General features: G+C 35.7%; 1 protein-coding gene and 1 pseudogene across 1 annotated transcript in view; both read right to left on the reverse strand.

Annotated features, from left to right (window-relative positions):
- Positions 1 to 26,014, reverse strand: part of IQCM (IQ motif containing M) — a 363,870-nt gene that overhangs the window by 160,659 nt on the left and 177,197 nt on the right. Inside the window, exons 11-12 of the mRNA XM_032412700.1 lie at positions 19,817 to 19,961; positions 10,200 to 10,334 (exon numbers count right to left, since the gene is read on the reverse strand). Of these exons, the coding sequence (XP_032268591.1) occupies positions 10,200 to 10,334; positions 19,817 to 19,961 (280 nt within the window). The remainder of the gene's footprint in view (positions 1 to 10,199; positions 10,335 to 19,816; positions 19,962 to 26,014) is intronic.
- On the reverse strand, positions 24,277 to 24,394 carry LOC116637637 (annotated as a pseudogene).

Genomic DNA, 26,014 nt, shown 5'->3' on the forward strand with positions numbered 1-26,014 from the left:
CATAAGACTGATCATTATGAACTCCCTGAAGATAGAATCAGCAATCAGTGTATAACCCAGAGTAGCTTAGCTTGTTAATATCCATCGAAAACTTCTTTCCTTTCTTCAACTCATGTAATCCCGCTCTTCCTTTCCCTCTTAAAAATCCTTGCTTTCACCCTACAAGTGAGACACTATTTGGATTTCTACCTGAATCTGTGCTCCCTGAATTGCAATTCTTTGATCCCAAATAAAATGCTTGTTGGTTTCTCATTACAGCTCTTATTTTCAGGTTAACAGTATGGGAGGGGTACCATGGAATGAATCCAAGCTGAGTAGGTGGAAGGTGGAAGACCCAAAGGGTTATGAATACTGTAAATATATTTATGCATAAATATATTAAATATACAATTAATGGATTGAATGTCCCCATGTGCTGCAGATTTATTAAAGGGGAAGACGAGCCAGAAAGATGTCAGAGGTGGTCAGAGAGAAGGGGGCTTGAAAAACAGATGTTGGAAGCTTACAGTTACTGGGAATGACAAAATCCAGTTAGCCAAGAAAGTAAGTCACTGTAGGAATATGACCATTAGAAATGAGAATTAAAGGGAATGAGATCCTGGGTTGCACTCGAAGTGGCTATCTGCAAGCACCTCCAGAAAACTGAAGGAATGCAGACAACTGGGTGTAAACAGAACAAAAGTCCTCAAGTTACTATAAATGCCTCAGGCCTGCAAATGGTACAATTAGGGAGCTAGTTATCATCTGCAGAATAACAAGTTTGGAATATGGTAGTTGGTGATAGGCCTCTTTCTCTTTCACTTCAACGAAAAACATCATGGAGAACATGGTATTAGGAGCGTTTCTAACAATGATTGGTTCTAGGCAGCTACAGAAAACAAAAATATGGCACAAGTGAGAGATTTACCGTAGTTATGTGAGCAGTCACCTCATCCTTGAAAAGCAGTACTACTCTTTACTCTACAATAATCAGAATTGTTTTTCAAGGGCAGATAAAGCAGATTAAGATTGACCTGCTAGAAATTAGCCAGCTGATATGGGCCATTAATACAAGACAGGGGTTCTGATGCCATTTCTGGCTATAACCGCCCAAGGGGAGGTTCACCTGCACGGTGCATGCACAACGGCTGCCCTTGGGTGGAGCTCCCAGCACCCCAGCCATAGCTCCACCCTTTCTCTCTCAACAAAGTCTTTAGAATTCCAGTGAGTGAGAGTGATGTGACAGGGATCATTTGTAATCGATTCAAATTTCTTTCTTATTTTTAAAATTGGGGTACATTAACTTTCTTAGAATCAAATTATTTGGAACTCACTTTACAACTTATTTAAATACATGAATATGTTATGAGACCTTGGTTAAAAGCCATTAGTTTAAGTGATTGTTTAATGTTAAAGGAAAATCTCAATCTTAGAAACTATGCACAATAAATTGTAGGTGTACAGTCAATTTTTTCTTCTCTGATTAGTACTATGAATTAAACTCCATAAAGAATAAAGAGAATGAGAACAGTCTGATATCTGCCTTTTTGGGGCAATTAGCGCTGATGGGAGTTACTAACTAGAACACATATGCTCTGCAAATGTACTTACATGTGTGTACTTGTTTTTACCTCAAAAGACAAGGGCACACAAGGATGCAAATGAGAATCAAGTCCACTATATCCAAACCACTAAGGATCATCAGCTGAAAGGATGTTTGGTTGCTCATCATGCCAAAATAATATATAGAAGCACTGGTAGATAAAGAAGCAACACTGGAAGGAACATTTCTAAAGACTAGAAACCCAACATCTTTATGGCAGAAACATGACATATTTATGTTAAAATGCCTGAAAAACTATGCCCTAAAAGAAGCTCACTCTATAAACATCTCCTTGCATAAAAGGCCAAGACGACTCACAAAAAAAAAACAATAGTGTTCCATACTATTGTTGTATAAATATTTACAACATCTACAAAAAAGTATAACCTGTGGATTTCAATGTGGAAACAGTCACAGAATTTAAATTTTGGAAAGTGAAACACTAAAATGAAACTAATGAGCTTATCATGACTGTAGAGGTAAACTTTAAGGAAACAAGGCTTTACATTAGCAATTGGCTTCTATGATGCCAAATTGGCAGTTGCCTGAAAAAAGTGTGGTTCTACAGATTTGAATCATTAACTTGCATTTCAGCACCATTGATAATTTATATAGAGCATGATAGAGATTTCACATCCTGGGAACATCCTGGTGCCTTATTGAGAAGAGCACAATTTTTTTAAGTTCTCATTTAAATTCCAGTTAACATACAGTGTAATATTAGTTTCAGGTATACAATATGGTGATTCAACACTAATTTTTTTAAAAATCTTGAATCAAAAATGTTAGAAAATGTGCATTCCTGAAAGTGACTTAAAAAGTGGACTGGGTGAGATCTGCAAAACTCCTTTGACTATTAAAGGCTGAAAATTACTTTAATTCCTTTGGAAGTTTCACTTCACTGAGGGAATTAATGGGACTCTGGATCAAGTGGAATGCCAGAAAAAAACAAAGCTCTTTAATGCTATGACTATGATGTTGAAATAATTATACTATATCATAAAATTTTTCATTTCATAAGAATTTCTGATGAAATATTTTATATTATGTTTCATTTATCAGAAATTTGCCAGCAAAGATGTTCCGAATAGGGAGTTCATGTTCCTGATATTATAGTAATTTAATCATATAAAACAAAGACTTGCTAGTGGATCTTTGCACGTAAAGAGTATCGGGTATATAATCTTAATAAACAGTGATATAACAAAAGGAGCCTAAAGCCTTGCCCTCTAATAGACTTATGAAAGTAATTATACCTTTATTGAAGTTACACTACTCTCAAACCCCTGCTGTTCCTGCTGTTTCTTGAAGATGGTTATTTTCTACTTAACAAAAACAGACAGGCTTTAGAAGAATAGCTAGCATTAAGTAATATTACAAAATTTAGTCAGATTCTCTATGCAGCTTATATAACAGTGGTACAAATATTTCAACCCAAACAATAAAAGACTCAAAGGCTTAAAAAAAAAAAAAAAAATCCCAGAATGGCTAATTAGAGTAACTTACTAATTGGAGTAACAACTCACATGACTGCAGGAAGACAGAAAAAAGGGGAAAGGGGAAAGTCTTTCACTGACCCTGATCATTCCCAGGGCATATCATTAGCATAGGCTTTCCCAGGCTTTGCACAGCCATAGCTGGGGGAAAGAAGGCATTAACAGAGTTAAATAATGAAAGATGAAACGAAATGTCAGGAACCATCTTTAAAAAGTGTTAGGGGAGAAAGCAGGCAGAATTTTAGGAGCAGCTGCTTGGATTAGGTAGCTGAAGCAAGGTGATGATAGACAGATCTTTCAGGGTTGCTCTTTGCCCCCAGGGTCCGGTCTCTAGTTTGTACAGGGGTATTCAAGCTCTAGGGGAAAATGTTTAAATAGCTCCTACTGACACAAAACTGATTTATATCCAAAATCTAATTTGCATTATGTATTTGAAAACATCCATTTCAAATAGGCAGATGACAGGAGACTAAGGGATTCAAAACAAGAATTCTACAAGGAAAAGCAACCACACTGTTAACTAGATCTCAGTGAATGATCTGGCATCTTTTAGTCAGAAGTTTTAGTAACACCAAGCCCTCTCCAGTTACCCACCAGCAGACACAGATTTCTCCTATTTGCTGTTAACCAGCTGACCTAGAAATTCTAATTTGTTTTGCACACAATCTCTCTTTTATGTGTGAAATCTCTGTCTTTCTTTTATAATCTAATTAACTCATCCTACAATGATTGACTCATCTTCAACATTCTCTATAACCTTCTCTGATTTCCAAACTTAAAACATATTTGTATCAGCTTAGTGTTCCATACTATTGTTATATAAATATTTACATTGTATTTATCTAGTTATATATGCGCATGTCCCTCCAGTTATTATGTGGATTTTGAGACCTTGAACCACAATATATTTCACAGAACATATAAAGTGCTCAAAATGTATTTGTTGAATATTTTTGCAACAACAATTTTATCCAAAAAGATTCTGGATTGCCACAACCAAGGAAGGCATCCATTTAGTATGCTCTGATGCATTTCTTTTCACTTTAGGACTTATTCCTAACGTCATCAATCAGAGAAGAGAAAGTGTTTTTACCTTCCACATGGCTGAAAGCATCAGAAAATATCTACTAAAATACCAGGGGAAAAAAGTGGCATCCTGCTCTACAAGGGCTATGGACACCACTGACAAAACCTTTATGTCTTTGTACCACATGGAAAGAGTCTATAGATTCATGGGAGCTTTGCAGTAGAGCCATCATACCAGGTGGGACAAACATCAAGCACTGCCAAAGTGATCCAATGTTCTATAACACAAATACATGAAATCCTGCTAAAGATCTTCATGGCAAATCAATTCAGGGACTCTTTTCATTAGTAAGTGGAGGTGATAGTAGAAGGAACATTCTCATTATATAGCCATTAGGATAGGTGCCAAACTTTCCTAACACTGACCACACGCCTAAATCATCTTTATTGTGTCATTTCAGATAATCTGATTTTGTGCTAAGAATTCTACTCCTTTACTTGTCTCCATATTTTTTGAGCATTCTGTCCTTCTCCAGTGAACAGAGGTAGACCACTAGATACTAGGCTTTACTGAATTGGATCATGACAAGAGTATGAAGACCTGAACCACTATCAATATGTCTAGCATGAGGATTATTACTTTCCCCCCCATAACCAGATACCAACCAGCCAGGAAGCTAAATTGATTTGAAGAGGCAGGAAAAACTCCACATCCATTGGCATTGACAGTACATGTAACACACTTGATAAGAAATAAATGGAGAGAAGCTGCAGCTCTGCTAGCCTGAATTCAATCTCAGCTGGGGCCACCACAGGAAAGCCAAAAATTTAATAGGCAGATTTGGAAATGAGAAAGCCATAGAATGGCTTGATAACTACTGTACACATCTCAAGCTAACTGGAAAACAATAGGAAAGACCCAACAGTGCCAGTGGAAGATAAAATGTGAGGCAGATATAAAATATGAGCGCATTTGAACACTGATTGTGCTCCCAATCCACACATAGACCCATAGGCAGAGGGTGGAAACCTTAAGGGCTCAAGGCGTTTGAGTAAACACTTTATCCAATCACAGGCTGACAACTAAATTATACAGAATCAAAGACAGACTTTTGAAAAGCCACTCTAAAAAAAAAAAATTAAAACAATAACTGAGCAGGGAAATGAATCGCTAAACACCTGGCGGGGGTCGAAGGGGAGACAGATCAGATTCCAGATACTAAGTCCAGACAAGTTACTAAATAAATAAACCCTTGGAGTGGGGAAGCCAGAATCCATAGTTACAACAACATACTACCTAAAATGTCCAGTATTCAACAGAAATATTCAAATAAATAGGAAAGTGTGACCCACACTCAAGGCAAAAAACAGTCAACAAAAACCAACTCTGAGTGGACTTAGATACAAGATTTAGCAGACAAGGACCTCAAAGATGTTATTATAAATATACTCAAATAATTGAAATAAATTATATTTAAAGAATTAAAGGAAAATATGACAATTACTCAAAAATGGGATTATCAAGAGAAATAGAATCTAAAAAAGTAACTAAATGGATTCTAGAGTTGAAAAATGTAACAACAAAATGGAACCTTTACAAAATGAGTACAGCAACGGATCTGAGAAAGCTGAAGGGAAAAAGTAAACTTGAAGATAGATCAGTAGATACTATCCACTTTGAAGAACAGAACAAAAATTGAAAAAATGGTAAACACAGCCTCAGGGACCTCTGGGACACATTAAGTGTATTCATATAAGTGTAATAAGAGTCCTAGAAGGAAAGGAGAGAGAGGAAAATGTACTAAAAAAATGGCTGAAAAATGGACAAATTTGATGAAAAACATTAATCTAGAGATCTAAGAAGTTCAATGAACCCAAGTATGATAAACACAAAGTGATCTATGATCCACACCCGTGTTTGTGGTATTTTGTTATGCCAGCCCTAGCAAATGAATACACCAAGCAATGCCTGTCAAAAGATGATACTGCAGATCAGGTAGACACTCCATGTGCTATTCACTAGATAAATGCCCTTTATCCTTATTTAGCCATAGCCTCAGAAAAAAAGAATGAAAAGTCAGATTGACTGACATTCGATTTTCTAGAGGCTAGAAATAAAAATTAACTTGTTATAGAAAAACAGGGAGTTCATGGACTGAGATTTGTACCAGCAACATAAATATATAGTGTGATCAAAAGAAAAAGAAAAAAAAAGAAGATTGTCAAATATTCTCCCCAAATGTTAATGGTGGCACTAGGAGATCCATATAAGCCCTGACTACCTATTCTAGTTGACCCTAGTCACTAGCTTCATGGCATTCTGGAACATAAAATTGCCAGTATTTTTCATTTCATCTCTTGTTTTTAGTGTGTATTTACAAAATGTTTTACAATAAATATGTGCTAAATTTTTTAGAAGCTATTTAAAATAAGGCTGTTGTAGTGTGTTACCTCCAATACTTGTGCTTTTTTTTACTTCTGCATTTTTTTACCACCAGAATTTGCCAGTGTCTCACATTTCTTTTACCCTAGAATATTCTACTATCTCTCTAAATCCTCTTTAATCCCTTTCCTACATAATTAAAATTTTATTGATAGAGTGCCTGTTCATATGAAAAAAAATTTTAAGGGAAAATCATTATATGTTTCCCATTTAATAAAGTCTTTTCTTTGAAAACAGCAAAAAATAAAATGCAGTGTTGTCTGTTTATGGTGGACAAAACTGTGCCCTGAGGAGCAGGAGGCCCAGGATTTAGTCATAGTTTGCCACTAACTAGTCAGGGAGCCTGAAATAATTCACATTCTATTTTAAGTCACAGTTTCTTCAGATGCATAAAATATGTCAGGTTAAATAACATGTAAGTAACTTCTATGTTTCTGATTTCAAGATTTTTGTCTAGTGCTCCATAGTGAAAAGAGACTTCTCTTCGTTGTTGTTTTCTGTTCATTTTAACTGCAGAAAATAAACTAAAAGTTCTATTTACATGCTGGAAAAATACTGGAAAACCTTCAAAGTTCAAATTTCTAAAACATTAGGCAGATACGAGAATAGATGGTATAGAACCACAATGTATTATTTTCCTGACTTTCAGACATGCCATTCTATAGTTATTAGTTTCATTTGTTGAGATTTAAATGAATATCAAACAGTATCATGTTTGCATAGTCTTCAGCTTTTAAGATCAGCACATACATGTAGCCTAAAGTTGCTTCATTTTCCCAAAGGAAGAATTTCAGACAAAAATCTTGTCCTCAGTCACAAAATTTTTGTTACCATAGTGATGAGAATAAAGAAGGGGGGGGAGCTAAAAATACCTGAACACATACAGACAGCTTTAGGAATTTGACCTACTTGGTGTCATACACTGAAGAAGTTAATCAATTGAATTAACTACATATGCACTAGGTGAAATATTCTACTGGATGAAAAAATGCGTAGGTTGCACATCTGGAGCTATTATCCACAATCAAAGAAGTCAGTATGAATGAAGATGACTGACAATCTAAAATGCATAAAATCAGATTCTTTTAAAAATGGAATATATACAAGAAGCAAGTAGAAAACCATTAATTTAGTTTCATTTCCCATAAATTTTCTGTTTTTCTTCCATTAGTTAGGATATTTCCATTTCAAATGAAAGCTTCTTATGTACCAAAAGAATTTTTTTAACTGGATGGAGCAACATAATTGGACATATATTTGAAATTATGTTAGAGTGGCTCCTTTCTATAAAAGAAAGCTTCCCAATTTTAGGCATTATAATAAAAACAATATGTTTTTAAACTAAGTTTTCTTCTGAAAATTCTAGTTTTAACAAGAAATTTAATAAACTCAGTCATTCGCTGAAAACCTACTTTATCGCAAGGCATTAGGCTAGCCTGCGAAAGATCAATAAAAGGCAGTACTTGCTGTCAAGAGTGTTTTAATCATCTAATTATGCTTTCATAACACAGACTTTTAAAGTCTCTCCACATAGTAAAATGGAAACAACACTGTGTCTGACTTGAAGAGACCAGGAATAAAGTTCCAACTCTACTAGTGAGCTTAGAAAAGTCTCATTCTAAGTCTCAGTCCTCTCATCTGTAAAATGAACATAAATGAGCATCTCACACACAGGTTATTATGATAATCAAAAGAGAGAGTGGAAACCAACAGAAAACATTCAATAAATAAGCTCTATAAAATGAATCAGTATACAAATAGTTTAACACTTCAACATTTTCAAAATAAAAAATAATAAAAATAACTAAGTATACTTAAGAATTACTTAAGAATAATAATAGCAAACTTTACTGAGCACTTATATTGGGACACATATTTTACAGAAATTATTTCATTTAAACTTCACAACAGTCCAATGACTTAGATAGCATTATCTTCCTTTTATGGTTGAGAAAAATAAGGAACAGGAGAGAGAAATAAATTGTCCAAAGACATACAGCTAGTAGGTTGTAAAGCCAGGAATTAAACCCAGGAAAGCTCATTCCAGAGCCACGCTTTCAATATGTCTTTATGCTGTACTCCAAAATAATCAGTGGATGGAAATATCTCCGTGAAACTATTAATTTGAAAAAAAAATTACATTTTAAGTTACTAACACTAATCAGTATAAGTTTCTGAAATGTCTAATTCATGCTATTTTGCCGCTTAATTTTTTCATTATTATTATTATAAAGTAAAATGAAATCAATTCAAAGGTACAACAGTAAGGAAATAATCTCAATTTTCATAAAAATAACATATGTACAGAAAAAACCTAGAAAGATAGACATCAAATGTTTATAATTGCTACTTCTTAGCAGTTTTGTATATTTCTAGATTCCCAAATTTTCTATAATAAACATTCAAGGTTTTTGTCATCAGGAAAAAAATGACTTAAACAGTCTAGTCATGACTAATAAAGCCTAAAGCAATTTCGATGCCTCTTTCAGTCTATGAAAAAATAGTTATTGAGAGTCTAGAAAACTCTTCTAGGTACTAAGGATACAGCAGTGGCAAAGCAAAGTCCATAGGTAATAAATTAGGTAAATTTAAACTAAGAACTAACTAAGAAAGAGAACTTCAAACCTATAAGGAAACTTCAACCTTGTCACTCTGACCTTAATCATCTTTCTATTGGCATGTGAGCCCTTTTCTTGTATTTATTTATTTATTTATTTATTTAAGAGCGAGAACAAGCGGGGGGGGGGGGGGGGGAGAGGGGGAGGGGGAAGCAGGCTCCTTGTTGAGCAGGGAGCCCCATGCAGGGCTCGCTTGATCTGGATCCCAGGACCCTGGGATTATGACCTGAGCCAAAGGCAGATGCTTAACCGACTGAGCTACCCAGGCGCCCCCTCTTTTGTTGTATTTTAAAAGGGTCCTGAAATGTTTTATCTTTTTTTCTCAATTAAATTGTAGATACATCATCCATCATCTTTAGAACTAACAGCAAGCCATAGCATTAGTATGGTCACAGACATTGAGAAGAACCTTAGGGAATTAAGGAAAATTTGTTGAGACTTCCCCCATCTTGGTGACAATTTTCACCCCCTTACCAGTCTTTAGAGAAGGGAGGGATGTTGTTCCATTTAAATTATTAAATATTCTCAAACAACACTATCCTTTCACCTATTTACTGTTCAGAAAAGAAATTATTTTTAACTGTAAAATTCTATTTTATTGAAATAGTTTACAATGTTTAAACATTTAAACTTGGCTATGTTCTTCAGTACCCAATCTAACTATCCAGGAGAAAGCTTTTTAGCATCAGTATTTAAAATATAGTGGCTTAAAATATACTGAGTTAGGTATAACTTATGTTGTATCAAAAAATGTATTAATATCTTAAAAGCTTAAAATCATCTCCTCCACCCCTCTAAAAAAAAAAAAAAGAACTGTATTGTATTAACTTATTTTTACCTGTCCTTTAAATCTCTCCTTTCATATACATTAAAATAAGATTTTAAAAATTTTAGGAAACGGATTTATAGGACAAGTTTAATGGAAAAAGAAAAATGGGACTATTTTAAATTTAAATTATATTTAAATTAAATAAGAGAAGGAAAGGGAACGGCAAAGACAGGGAAAAGAAGATAAGAAATGGGAAACCACTCACCTCTATGGACCAGGTCCCAAACCTCGTCAATTTGCTGCTGGGTTGGGAAATGACCACAGTCATTGAAGAACTTGAGGAGCTCACTTCTTTCTAATCCTTGCCAATCTTCTCTCTTAGCAAACATTGTTTCATAGACTAAAAGAAAGAGACAAAATGAAATATTTTTTGTTATAAATAAAATGTCAAGAACAAACTACCAGAAAGTTTCATCTAAATTCAAAGAAGGTTTCCCTCCAGTTTTATTTGTATGTCTAGTGATTAGAGTAGCACTATGTCAGCCTCCCGGGGAAGGTTAGAAGGAAATGGGGCATGCTTCTCCCTCCTACTACATTCCCTAGTAGTCCAGATTTAGACCTGTTTCCCCAAAGAGAACACTGGCATCCTCTGGTCTGGTTTATATGACAACTGCCCATGGACAGTGCATACATCAAGGCTCAAACTAAAGCATAAGACATAGCTTTGATGTCAGGGTTTCTGGGGGCTTGACTTCTACTGACCCATCTAAGTAATCATTTTTATTTAGTTCCCCTAATTTTTTCATCTCTTTTTGGCTTCTGTCTACATTCTAGCTACTTGTATTGGTGATTGTCCTTTGGACTGCTTATTCTACTTCTGATTTTGCCCCTAAATGGAATGATGTCTACTTTTGCCCCCTAACTTCATGTATTCCTCCTTCCTGGTTTAAGGTCACTGGATTTGAGTGACCACAGAAAGTGATCTTGCCACTCCTGGCTCAAGGTTTCCACAGAAAACCACTCAGGAGGGCCATCCTTTACCTCTCTCTCATACTTGGCAGTAACGGGGGTTAGATAATAAGCAAGAAAATGGATGCATACATTTTGTAAGTGTAGTTCTCCATAAACCTTTTATTTTTTCTTTTCAAAAAGGTAATACTGAGTCTCCACTCTCAGGTATGATGGATTGGCCCCATGAAGGTGATTGTCAATCAGCATTTACAGGATGACAAAGTCTGCCTCAGTACAGGCTTAGCTCTGAAGTATGGGCTCCAAATGACAAAGGGCACTAGAGTGGTTTCTAACAGGAGTCAGTGTATGATCCTGACGCTCAACCACATGGACTTTCGACTTTCCGTTTATTCACTTGTTTGTTCAGTGGAGGTGGACAGTCATGAGACATCAACAAATTCAAGAAATATGGAGTGATTGCCTAAATATAAGCCACTATTACAGATCCTGAAACAAAGCAGCAAAATAAATTTATATTTAGAATATCTATGGCTTTTTCTCTCTTTTCTAATAAGCAAACTAGACCAGTTGCTGTTGATGCCCCATCCATATTGCCTTGTCCCTTACATGTCTGTGCTTGCTGCCCTTCCTTTCACTCACCAGCATCTCATTTTATTGCCTCAGGTCTCCCTCTGGTTGCAGGACTCCACTCTGCCCACCTGTGCAGCAAATGTTGAGCAGAAGTGCCAGGGACTTAAGACCCCCAATGCAGTGGCCCTTAGCCACTGGTCCTCCCTCAACTGGGAGTTGGTGGATAAAGGCCCAGCACTTAAGGAAAGTTGTCTACAATGTTCCCTAGAGGGATCAAGCTCCAGTTGATGGTAATCGGTCTGATAAGGCATTCTTTTTTGACTTCTATCCCTTCCCTGTCTTAATTCATTCCACTAACAGTATTTACTGGGATCTACTTGCAAGTAAGTTAGTTGTACTTGAATTCTTGTCTCAGGGTCTGATTCTGGAGAAATCCAAACTAGCACACAAAGAATGTCACTTTTAATTTTCTGGTTAAGGAAATATATTTGTCCTTGAAAAGTATATTTACCTTTATTAGTTTTTCATTCAATCAGTTTTAGATGTTTCTCACTAGATCAAACTAAGAGACATATTAACATTATGGCCATGTAACTATATTAATAGACAATAATGTGCTTAACCTTTATATTATGCTTGAAAAGCAAATGTTCAGCCACACACTAGCAGAATTAATATTCTAGGCCGGTTTAATCAGGGTCAATATAAAACTTAAATCATGAAAATTAAATGAAATTTTCTGGTCATTGAAAGATTCTTAAAAATGTGTAAAGATAGATACCTGCCAAATATCACCCAATTAGCAATCCACATATGGAAGGGATGGAGAATTTTCTGAGGAACATAAAGGCAAAAAAATAACTTGCAAATTCTGTGGACTCTAGAGTTACTTTAACCCTTAGTGCAAATGGATGCCTTAGTTGGTAATTCTTTAAATCACTTTTTTTAAAGGATTTTTAAGTAAAGGAGTCCTAGCAGCTTCCCAATGAGAGAAAGGTTTTCTCTTTCTTTGCCTCTGTCTCTCACTTGTTTCTTTTTCTCCCTTCTTCCCATCTTTTCATCTCCAACATTTTGCTCCTTTCTACCCTTTTCTGTGGAAACCAAGTTGTTGGGACTGGGTTACTTGATCTAGCTTAATTCCGTGATGTGCATAAAATCTCTTTGACTTCTTTCCCTAACCTCTAGCCACAGAAAAGGAGTCCTTCTAACTCAAAGAATTCTGGTTATCTGTAAATATTTGTTGGCATATAATTTTAGCGTAAGTAATAAAGTTAATGAAAACTATCAACAAATATTTCTGAGCCCTTTGATAAGCCAGGCATCTGTTAATAGTGGCTATTCATTAAAGAATGTTAATAGATACAGTCCCTGTCTTCATGGAATGTACAGTCCATTGTGAAACGCATATTTTATGATTAGATGAAACTATACCAAAAATGTAGCACTTTTACATTATAAAGTGGAAAGATGCTTATTTCAATTAAATATAATTTACTTGCATCATTTTGTTGGTTTTTGTTTATTATTTTTAAAGACGATTTTTTAAGAGTAGTTTTAAGAAGGTACAGAGATTTCTCACATACCCACTACATCCACATAAGCATAGCCTTCTTTCATTATCAACATCACTCACAGAGTTATACATTTGTTACTAAGGAGGACACATCAAAATCACTAAGGTCCACAGTTTACCTCAGAGTTCACTGTTGATGTTGCACATTCTATGGATTTAGACAAATACATAATGACATGTATCCATCATTGCAGTATTGTACAGAATAGCTTCACTGCCTTAAAAATCCTCTATATTCTGCCAATCCATCCCTCCCCCCCACCCCATCCACTCCTGGTAAATACAAGTTTTTTAATTTTCTCCATAGTTTTGCCTTTTCTAGAATGTCATATGGTTGGGAAGTATACAGTGTATATAGACTTTTCAGATTGGCTTCTTTTACTTAGTAATATGCATTTAAAGATTTTTATTTATTTATTTGACAGAGAGAGAGAGACAGCGAGAGAGGGAATACAAGCAGGGGGAGTGAGAGAGGGACAAGCAGGCTTCCTGCGGAGCAGGGAGCCCGATGTGGGGCTCGATCCCAGGATACTGGGATCATGACCTGAGCTGAAGGCAGACGCTTAACGACTGAGCCACCCAGGCGCCCCAGTAATATGCATTTAAGATTCCTCTATGTCTTTTCATAGCTTGATAGCTCATTTCTTCTTAGCTCTAAATACACTCCCTTGTCCAGATGTACCACAGTTTATTGATCTATTCATCTACTGAAGGACATCTGCGTTGCTATTAAGCTTTGGCAATTATGAAAAAACAGATATAGACATCCATGTGTAGGTTGTGTGTGCCTATAAGTTTTCGATGCCTGTGCGTAAATACCAAGGAGCATGATTGCTGGATCATATGGTAACAGTATGTTTAGTTTTATAGGAAACCACCACAGTGTTTTCCAAAATGGCTGTATCATTGGCATTCTCATTAATAATGAATAATAGTTCCTGTTGCCCCACATCCTTACCAGTATATGATATTGACAGTGTTCTGGAGTTTAGCCATTCTAATAGGTGTGTAGTGTATCTTGCTGTTTTAATTTGCATTTCCCTAATAACAATGATATTGAACATTGCAAATGCTTATCATCTGTATATCTTCTTTGGTGAGGTCTTTGGCTCAATTTTATTCAAGTTGTTTGTTTTATTATTCCTGAGTTGTTCTTTGTATATGTTCAATAGCAGTCCCTATCAGATGCGTCTTTTGCAAATATTTTTCCCAGCATGTGGCTTGTATTCTCATTCTCTTAACATTATCTTTTGCAAAGTAGAAGTTTTTAATTTTAATGTAATCCAGATCTTCAATTATTTATTTAATGGACCATGTCTTTAGTGTTGTATCTAAAAAGGCGCCATATCCAAGATCATCTATGTTTTCTCCTATGTTACATTCCAGAAGTTTCATTTTTTTGCACTTAGGTCTACGATCCATTTTGAGTTAATTTTTGTAAAGGATGAAGGTCTGTGTTTAGATTTTTTTTTTTTTTTTGCATGTGGATAGCCAGTTGTTCCAGCACCGTTTACAATAGAGAAAAGACTATCTTTGCTCTATTGTATTTCTTTTGCTCCTTTGTCAAAGACCGCTTGGCTATATTTATGGGGGCCTGTTTCTGGGCTCTCTATTCTGTTCCACTGATCTATTGTCTATTCTTTCACCAATACCACACTGTTTTGAAAATTATAGCTTTATAGTAGGTCTTGAAGCTGAGTAGCATCAGTCCTCCAACTTTGTTCTTCTCCTTCAATATTGTGTTGGCTATTCTTGACTTTTGCCTCTCCATATAAACTTCAGAATCAGTTTGTCAAAATCCACAAAGTAACTTGCTGGGATTCTGAACGGGATTGCACTGAATCTATAAATCAAATTAAGAAGAACTGACTTTCTGACAATATTGAGTCTTCCTACCCATGAACATGGAATATCTATCCATTTATTCAGTTCTTTGATTTTGCTTATCAGAGTTTTGTAGTTTTCCTCATAGAGACCTTGTACATATTTTGTTACATTTATACTTAACATTTTATTTTGGGGGTGTTAATGTAAATGTTGTTGTTTAATTTCAAAGTCCACTTGTTCATTGTTGGAATAAAAGTAAACAGTTAAGTTTGGGATATTAATCTTGTATCCTGCCATATTGCTGTAATCACTTATTAGTTCCAGGAGGTTTTTTAGTCAATTCTTTCAGATTTTCCACACATAACAATCATATGAACAAAGATAGTTTTATTTCTTCCTTCCCAATCTGTATGCCTTTTATGCCCTTTTATTGTCTTTTTGCATTATCAAGGACTTCTAGTATGGTGTGGAAAGGAGTGGTGAGAGAAGACATCCTTGTACCTGATCTCAGTGGGAAAGTTTAAAATTACTTACCATCAAGTATGATATTAGCTGTAGGGTTGTTGTAGATAGTCTATTAAGTTGAGAAAGTTCTTCTCCATTCCTAGTTTACTGAGATTTTATATTACAAATGGATATTGGATTTTGTCAAATGCTTTTTCTGTTCCTATTGATATGACCATGTGATTTTTCATTTTTAGCCTGTTGATATGATGGATTACATTAATTGATTTTCAAATCCTGAGCCAGCCTTGCATACCTAGGATAAATTCCATTTGGTGGTGGTATATAATACTTTTTATACTTTTTTGGGTTTGATTTGCTACTATTCTATTGAGGATTTTGCATCTATATTTAGAGAGATTTTGGTCTGTAGTTTTCTTACCTTTGTCTATTTTTGGTGTTAGGTTTATGCTAGTCCCATAGGATGAGTTAGGAAGTATTCCCTCTGCTTCTTACCACTGAAAAAGATTATAAGGAATTGGACCACCTGGGTGGCTCAGTCAGTTAAGTGTCCAACTCTTGAATTTGGCTGAGGTCATGATCTCAGGGTCATGAGATAGAGCCCTATGTCGGGCTCCACATTGGGCATGGAGCCTGCTAAGATTCTCTCTCTGCCCCTCCCCTCCTGCTCACATGTTTTCTCTCTCTCTCAAATAATTAAATAATTAAATAATTAAATAAATAATTTTTAAAAAGATTATAGAGAATTGGTATAATTTCTTCCTTAAATGTTTGGTAGAATTTACCAGTGAAGCCATCTGGGCCTGGTGCTTTCTGTTTTGGAAGGTTATTAATTATCAACTCATTTCTTTAATAGACATAGGCCTATTCAGACTGTCTCTTTCTTCTTGTTTGAGTTTTAGCAGATTGTGTCTTTCAAGGAATTGGTCCATTTCATCTAGTATATTAAATTTGTGAGCGTAGAGTTGTTCATAGTATTCCTTTATTTTCCTTTTAATGTCCAAAGTATCTATAGAAATATCCCCTTTTTCTGATATTAGTAATGTGTGTCCTTGTTCTTTTCTTCTTAGGCAGGTTTTTTTTTTCTTCCACCACTTTAGGTTTAGGTGTGTTTTTTTTTTTTTTCTCCCACTACTTTAAATATTTCACTCCCTTCTTCTTGCTTGTATGGTTACTAATAGATTGCATGTAATTCTTATCTTTCTTCCTCTATAGGCAAGGTGTTTTTCCATCTGGTTTCCTTCAGGATTTTTTTTTTTATCTTTGATTTTCTGTAGTTTGAAGATGATAATGCCTATACCAAAATAAGTGTAGTTTTCGGAATTTATTCTGCTTGGTGTTCTCTGAGATTCTTGAATCTGTGGTTCGGTGTCTAAGAATAATTTGGGGAAATTCTCAGTCATTATTGTTTTAGATATTTCTTCTGTTATTTTCTCTCTTTCTTCTCCTTCTGGTATTCCCATTATCCTTATATTATAGCCCCTAGATATTTTGTTCAGGTGCTTTTTTTTTTTCAGTGTTTGTTCTCTTTGTTTTTTGGTTTTCAAGGATTCTACTGATTTATCTTCTAGCTCAGACAGTCTTTCCTCAGCCATGTCCAATTTACTAATAAGCACATCAAAGGCATTCCTCATTTCTATTACAGTGTTATCTCTAACATTCTTTTTGGTTCTTTTTTAGGATTTCCATCTCTCTGCTTATATCACCCACTTGCTTTTGCATGCTGTCTACTTTATCCTTTAGAGCCTGTAGTGTATTAATCATAGTGGTTTTAAATCTCTGGTCTGATAATTCCAACATCCCCGCCATGTCCGGTTCTGATGTTTGCTTTGTCTATTCAAACTGTGTTTTCTGCCTTTTTGTACACCTTACAATTTTTTCTTGATAGCCAGACATTATAACAGGCAAAAGGGACTGTTGTAAATGGACCTTTAGTAATGTGGTAGTAAGGTATGGGAGGAACTATTCTATAGACCTATGATTAGGATGTAGTCTCTTAGTGACCCTGTGTCTCTGAACTGTGAACTATCCAAGTGTTTCTCAGTTTTTTTCTTTCCCCCTATAGGTGGGACAGGATGGCCAAAGTGGACTGAAATTGGGTATTTATCTTCACCAGGTCAGTTAAGTTCTGAAAAAAACCCAGTAGGCTAGGCTCTGGTTAACTAGTTTCCCCTTAAGGTAGGCCTTCTTAAGAAGAGTGTGCTCTGGCAAATTTCAAAATGGTTCCCTTTCTCTGACATTTACTGTGGGAATCTGGTCAAGCTCCTGGAAGTAAATATCACCATACTGTGGTGGTCTTATGACTGAGTCCTCCTGGAGTTTTTAACTCTCTGAATTGTTCACACTGAGCTTCTAACTATTGTCAATGACAGTTCAATTTTCCTGCCTGGCACTGGTTCTCACATCAATTTCTTTTTTTTTATTTTAATTCCAGTATAATTACGTAAACATATACAGTGTTACATTTGTTTCAGATGTACAATATAGTGATTCAACAATTCTCTACATCACTCAGTGCTCATCGTGATAAGTGTACTCTTGATCCTTTTCACCTATTTCACCCATCCCCCCACCCACTTCCCCTCTGGTAACCACCAGTTTGTTCTCTAAATAGTCTGGTTTTGGTTTTTCTCTTTTTTTCTTTATTTATTTGTTTTATTAAATTCCACATATGAGTAAAATCATATGGTATTTGTCTTCCTCTGACTGACTTATTTTACTTGGCATTTATTCTAGATCCAACCATGTTGTTGCAAATGGCATGATTTCATTCCTTTTTTATGGCTGAGTAATATTCCATAGTGTATATATACCACTTCTTCTTTATCCATTCATTTATCAATGGTCACTTGCATTGCTTCCATAATTTGGCTATTGTAAATAATGCTACAATAAATATATGGATGCATATATATTTTTGAATTAGTGTTTTCATATTCTTTGGGTAAATACCCAGTAGTGTGATTACTGGATTATAGGATAGTTCTATTTTTAATTTTCTGAGGCACCTCCATGTTGTTTTCCACAGCGGCTGCACCAGTTTGCATTCCCAACAATAGTGTATGAGAGTTCCTTTTTTTCCACATCTTTGCCAACACTTATTTCCTCCCACATCCATTTCTAATCATGAGTCTCTGCTCTGGGAAGCTGCAACTCCCTGTATTTGTGTGTCTGTCTCTTTAATCTTGGGGGCAGTTTTTTGCCCTGTGGCTTCTCTTCTCTTATAGACCCATGAAAAAAAGTAAAATTTTTAGTCTGTTCAGCTTTTTTACTTATTGTTAAGATGGAGTGGGGATTTCCAAGCTCCTTATATGTGGAACCAGAAACAAGAAGTCCTCATTTATTATTTTTTTAATCAAGACACTGGCTATAATCTCCATCCTAATCCTAAGCAATGTAAATTCATTAAAGATAATAGGAATCAGGCTCTCTGAAAGCTAAGATATATATTAGGGAAATTGTTCTGTGGACAGAATTTCAACACTAACAAGCAACACATACATAATAGATTTCTATCTAGTCTGCTAGGTGTCCATTAGCTATTCTTATGTTAGCAATATGCAGTTTTCCTTTGGGGAGCTACTCCTCCCCCAATGGATAGAGCTTCTGTTCAACTCTCAAGCAAAGTTCTCTGTCTTCCCATGGCAGAGTGTTGGACTCATGATTCAAATTAAACCAATCAGGTGCTCTCTCCTTGGAATTTGAATTTAAAGCATAGAAACAAAAAAGTCTTAAAATGATAACAGCTTATCTATCTCCCAAAGGCAAAAAGAGATTTTTCTTTTTTGATCTCTAAATCTCTGAAGTAGCACTGTTTTTTGTTTTGGGTTTTGTTTTGTTTTAAGATTTTATTTATTTATTTGAGAGAGAGAGAGCATCAGAGAGAGAGAGAGAGCATGAGCAGGGGGGAAGGGCAGAGGGAGGGAGAAGCAGACTCCCCACTGAGCAGAGAGCTGGATGTGGGGCTTGATCCCAGGACCCTAGGATCATGACCTGGGCAGAAGGCAGATGCTTAACCAACTGAGCCACCCAGGTGCCCTGAAGTAGTTCTGTTTTGAGTTCTGTGTGAAAGCTGATTCTTTAGCTACCTTTCCTATATTTTTCTTTTAAATTTCCTTTTTGCTTTGGTTAACTAGAATGGGTTATCTCTTGCTTATAAACACAGGATCCTAATAAATTAAATCAAATATACATCACTTTAAAATGCAAATAGCCACCAGATATTGTATGGAAGTATTGAATCACCACATTGTACACCTGAAACTAACATTACACTGCATGTTAACTAACTGGAATTTAAATAAAACTTTTTTTAAAACTTTTAAAAAATAAATAAAATGCAAATAGGTTTCAGCAATATAAAATAGATCTACCTATGGTGTCTAGGGGTAATTGCATGTAAATTATATATAAAATTCCAATGGTTAAATCAATTCCAAATTTAAAATCAAACCAGAAATGACGGTATCACTTACACTTTTTTCTGTCCATCCATTCCTCTAGTTCTACAAAGTTTATAATTTGTCTTGTCCTCCAAAGACCAAGTCGATATTTAACACGATAGATCTGTCTACAATACATGTTTATAACTGCTCTCAAATTTGGTCCATGAGACAAAGCCTATAAAACAGAAATATAGACAGTAAAGCCCCATATTTACATATTTCTTCTATATATATTTAATCTGATTTTGCCCTTTTCATTCCATCTATTTCACTCAGTTTCTTAAATTATGGATGTATTTATTAATGTTTATTGCATAGGTTGGCTAAACACATGCACTGTAGAATAAGATAATCTCCTTGAAGTTCAGAGAGCCTCAGTATGAGAAGCTTTGTCATCAGATACCCATAATTTCCATAGCATAGAGCTTTCAATGATGGATATTTTCATGGAAGCTTCCTAGGTTGGCATCTAGATTTCTACAATAGGTATGTAACCCACTTGGCCAGAAAAAAAAAAGTTTTATTAAGGCATTATTCTGTAATGGTGATTCTTGCCTAAGCTATTCACTAGGGGTGCTCAAATCCTTGTTTATTTTCTTTCTTTTGAAAATTGTCTTTTACTTATTTCTTACTGGACTTTACAGGTTTTTCAAGCTGATTTCTAAAACTCTGCTAAATTAATCCTTTTCAGCATATGTACAAACTTTGTTTTATCAGTTTGCCTTTTAACTGACTATATTTATATATATATGTGTGTGTGTGTGTGTGTGTGTATAGATATGTGTATATATATATATATATATACATTTTCTACATTCTATTACAATAAAATTAAAGTGTAAAAATTAATCTATTTCAGGTGTTTTTTCTTTTCTAAATAAACAGTTCCATTTTATTTATCAATTCAATTATTTTTACATTTTACATTTATTAGCTCATTAATTTCTCTACTTATCTTTATTAATTCCTTTTTAAAGGATTATGTTCCTGTTCTTAACTTTTTGAATTAAAGACTTAATTCATCTATTTTCATTATTTTTTTTAAGAATGTATTTAAGTCCATGAATTTTTCTCTGCGTCATCTTTCTTTTGATGTGCTTTGTGTACCATTTTACAAGTGAAAAAACTGAGGCAAAAAATCTTTAAATAACTTTCCCAGTTATTGGGTGGTTAGTTGCAATAGCTAGTAAGTTAGCAAGTTGCAGAATTGGTTTTGAAACCAAAACAGGGACACTCCAGGGTCCACACTTTTAATTATACATTATATTCCTCTTAATTTATTTGAATTTAGTGTTTTTCATGCATTCTATGAATTTTTTTTATTATTATGCTATAATAATCACCATACATTACATCATTAGTTTTTGATGTAGTGTTCCATGATTCATTGTTTGCATATAACACCCAGTGCTCCATGCAGTACGTGCCCTCTTTAATACCCATCACCAGGCTAACCCATCCCCCCACCCCTTCCCCTCTAGAACCCTCAATTTGTTTCTCAGAGTCCATAGTCTCTCATGGTTCATCTCCCCCTCAGATTTCCCTCCCTTCATTCTTCCCTTCCTGCTATCTTCTTTTTTTTTTTAAACATATAATGTATTATTTGTTCCAGAGGTACAGGTCTGTGATTCAACAGTCTTATACAATTCACAGCGCTCACCATAGCACATACCCTCCCCAATGTCTATCATCCAGCCACCCCATCCCTCCCATACCCCACCACTCCAGCAACCCTCAGTTTGTTTCCTGAGATTAAGAATTCCTCCTATCAGTGAGGTCATATGATACATGTCTTTCTCTGATTGAATTATTTCGCTCAGCATAATACCCTCCAGTTCCATGAACGTCATTGCAAATGGCAAGATTTCATTCCTTTTGATGGCTGCATAATATTCCATTGTATATATATACCACCTTTTCTTTATCCATTCATCTGTCGATGGACATCTTAGCTCTTTCCATAGTTTGGCTATTGTGGACATTGCTGCTATAAACATCGGGGTGCACGTACCCCTCTGGATCCCTACATTTGTATCTTTGGGGTAAATACCCAGTAGTGCAATTGCTGGGTTGTATGGTAGCTCTATTTTCAACTTTTTGAGGAACCTCCATACTGTTTTCCAGAGTGGCTGCACAAGCTTGCATTACCACCAACAGTGTAAGAGGGTTCCCCTTTCTCTGCATCCTCACCAACATCTGTCATTTCCTGACTTGTTAATTTTAGCCATTCTGACTGGTGTGAGGTGGTATCTCATTGAGGTTTTGATTTGGATTTCCCTGATGCCGAGTGATGTTGAGGACTTTTTCATGTGTCTGTTGACCCTTTGGATGTCTTCTTTGGAAAAATGTCTGTTCATGTCTTCTGCCCATTTCTTCATTGGATCATTTGTTCTTTGGGTGTTGAGTTTAATAAGTTCTTTATAGATTTTGGATATTAGCCCTTTATCTGATATGTCATTTGCAGATATCTTCTCCCATTCTGTCAGTTGTCTTTTGGTTTTGTTGACTGTTTCTTTTGCTGTGCAAAAGCTTTTTATCTTGATGAAGTCCCAATAGTTCATTTTTGCCCTTGCTTCTCTTGCCTTTGGCGATGTTTCTAGGAAGTTGCTGTGGCTGAGGTTGAAGAGGTGTCTGTGTTCTCCTTTAGGATTTTGATGGACTCCTGTCTCACATTTAGGTCTTTCAACCATTTTGAGTCTATTTTTGTGTGTGGTGTAAGGAAATGGTCCAGTTTCATTCTTCTGCATGTGGCTGTCCAATTTTCCCAACACCATTTGTTTGTTTTGATTTCTTTCCTAATACATTTCCTTCAACATTTAATAACATTTCCCAATGTTTGTTTTTAATCTGCCTTCTAGTCAATAGGCTTTTGTCACTTTTAGAAAAAATAATGAATTGGTCACACTGGTAACACTGGTAGAGCATTCCCTAACATATGAATTTTTGTGGGAGGCAGAACAAACCTCCCACAATTTGAAGCCACACATCAGATACTAATGACCCAAGTTTCCTCTGTTGAGCTCTGTTCATTATCTACATCAGCACCAGATTTTTTAATTGAAACTAGTAATGCTTTGAAGACAAACAGTGGTAAATCTATTTGTGTGGTACAGTAACTGTGGTAGCAATATCCATTTTTCAAGGGCAGCACTCATGGAGGCAGGAATACCCAGGATTCAGTATCTGCATTAGACTCTTTCTATGCAGGATGTGGTTGGAGGCCTGAGAGCTATCTAGCCTTCATCATACTTTCACATTTCAGAACTTAATTCTCCAGACCTCTGCCCAATATTCTACTCAAAATCTTTCTGCTTAAATCTGTTAGTAGGTTTCTTTTACTTATAATTAAGAATCAAGCAATGTTCTCATTGTGCCCTTAGAACAAGAGCCAAAAGGGCCCTGGTTGGAGTGCCTTTCTTAGATGGATGATGACATTTGCTAAGAGAACAGGGCATTGGGCAGCCATCAAACTCAGCTGGAGTGTCTTTCCCTCCAAATTTAATAAATCCTCTTTTGGGGACACAGCCTGTCTTGTGAGGGCCTCCTTCTCAGATCTGAGGCTTTCAGAAGGTTATCTACGTTTTCATGTTTAAGAAGTTGAGCAGGAGAAAACTATAAGGGTCCATCTGCGTGGTTCTTACGACAGCATGCCTCTCTGCTAGTCTTCTTCATGGAAATATGCCTCCACTATGGTGCTATGTACATCTACGTATGTAAATCTTTCATCATATTTCTAAACATTTCTGAGGATAGAATTTATTAGAAAAATGTACAAATTGATGTTTACAAAAACAATATTGGAATATAAAAGACTCACTGCAAATTAGTAATTATAATTTTCCAATCCATGTTGATTTAAAGGGTAAATGTATCATACTTAGTACACATCGATGTTTAAAAATTTTTCTAGTATGCATTTTTAGCCTGCCTTTTGTTTGATATGGTCATGTCTTATTTCAAAAAAGTAATGAATGGGGGCGCCTGGGTGGCTCAGATGGTTAAGTGTCTGCCTTCAGCTCAGGTCATGATCCCAGGGTCCTGGGATCGAGCCCCGTATCGGGCTCCTTGCTCAGCGGGAAGCCTGCTTCTCCCTCTCCTTCTACTGCTCCCGCTGCTTGTGCTCTCTCGCTCTCTCTGTCAAATAAATAAATAAAATCTTAAAAAAAAAAAAAAAGTAATGAACGGATTGCTTGTTTGGAGAATTCCACTACCTTATGACATTTAGTGGGGCTTAATTTCTTTAATTACTAGCTGGAGTGCTCTCTTTTCCTATTTATTTGCGATTTATCCTTCTCCTATAGTAAAGTACTAGTTCATGTCTTCTACCTATTTCTTATTATTGTAGTGTGTTTCTTATCAATTTATGATAGATCTTTACATGTTGAGTTTTTTTTTTTTAACACTGGGGCAATATCAAATGTTTTACTACAGTTTGACTTTTTAACTTTTTAAAAATGATATTTAGACATATAAGCAGATAACTTGCCCACATATATTAACTGAGTCTAACCTTGTCTAAACACTTACATATGACATTATCCAAAAGGGTCTTTAAACTGATAAGAATAGATACTATACTTGATCTTAGCCAAAAGGCTGAGAAGGGATCCAAAAAGGGTCTTTATACAAAAACCTTATTAAAGCAGGAAAAGGCTTTTAAACCTAAACTAAAACCCAATGAAATAAGGATTGAATATTCTGAATTGTTATCTTACACACACATACATAAACACGCTTAACAAGTATACAAGCCTCACTTCCCCACCCACTAAAGAATTAGTGAAGCCCTTAGCCACACACATGTGGCTAAAGCAAATGCTTCTCTCCTGGGTTGGGTTCTTCTCTCTTCGGGCCTCTTTTCTGTGTCATCTGCCACTCACTTTGATCTTGGTCAGAATGATTATAATATACCTGAAGCACATGCTTAATTTTTCTACCTCTAATTGCTTAGTATAAAGACTGTGAGTACACATTCTTGGTCAACGGTATCACTGAATCTTGTCTTACTCCCATGCATCTCTGCAAAATTTAAGTAGCAGCTTCTGATTGCCACACAATTGGTGCTCCTTTATATCAATACAACTGGGGCTCTCTGCATCATCTTCCTGATGTGAGCACACCCCAATACAGTGTCAGAATGGAGTTTTAATCTAATTTTGGCTTTTGGCAGGACATACCAATGTCTATATTGAGCCTGACCTGAGAAAAGACTCCACCATTTTGCAATGATCATTGAATACTGTTATTACCAGAATGGTCTAATGTTTTAAAGTGTCTGGAACCAGGCAGACTTAGGTTTGATGCTCAAAATTCAGCTATGCCACTGGCTGGATGTGTAACTTTAGACAAGTTTTGTTAACTCTTTGTGCCTTACTTTTCATAGCTAGTAAAGATAATTATACAAGTTAGAAGAGTGGTACCACTTCAATTCTTGATCACCAACCTCACCTGGGTTCTCAAAGTGGCATGAAAACTCACCTGTGTTTTTCTAGGCATCTCTATTTTTGTCATTTTCTGTAGAAACTCAATCTCCTCAAACATTCAAACTCACCTAAATGCTCACTCTCAGCAAATGACTTTGTTCCCTACTTCACCAAGGGGAAAGCATTAGATTATTGTTATCTCAACTTCCTATCACCAAATCTAAACACTCAGCAACATCCTTTGGTCCTACAACAGAGAAATAGGTCTCTCTTACCTAAGGCTAATCCTGTCAGGTGTCTTATAAACACACTCCCTCCAATATTCTTAACCTTCTAATATGGGTTATTCTCATCTCTCTTATATCATCAACGTTCCCCTCTTATTCATTTTTGCAATAAATATTTAAATGTACTTTTCCATTGTAAACTATCCTGCCCTAAAGCTCATAGTGTCTCATATTTATCTACTCTAGATGTTTTCACTTCTTTGCTTTCCACACATCACTCCACTGAAACTTGCCAAGGTCATCCATGAACTAACTGTTGTAAAGACAGAAAATTCTGTCTTTACCTTCATTCCTAGCAGCATTGGAGACTACTGACTCCACCTTCTTTCTTAATACGATACTCCCATGGCTCCAGTTAGTATCACTAATAATGATCTCAAATCTACAGAGAGGGGCAGAGTATAGGAAGCCATCCTTGGTCAAGGAGCTGAATCAAAATATTTAGGAAAAATTTTTTCAAATTTCACATCCTCTGATCCAAATATGCTATTATACATCTTCCATCATGTTGAAAATTT

The sequence above is a fragment of the Phoca vitulina genome, unplaced genomic scaffold, assembly GCF_004348235.1.
Source record: "Phoca vitulina isolate PV1807 unplaced genomic scaffold, GSC_HSeal_1.0 scaffold14, whole genome shotgun sequence".
In the NCBI taxonomy this organism is placed as follows: Eukaryota; Metazoa; Chordata; class Mammalia; order Carnivora; family Phocidae; genus Phoca; species Phoca vitulina.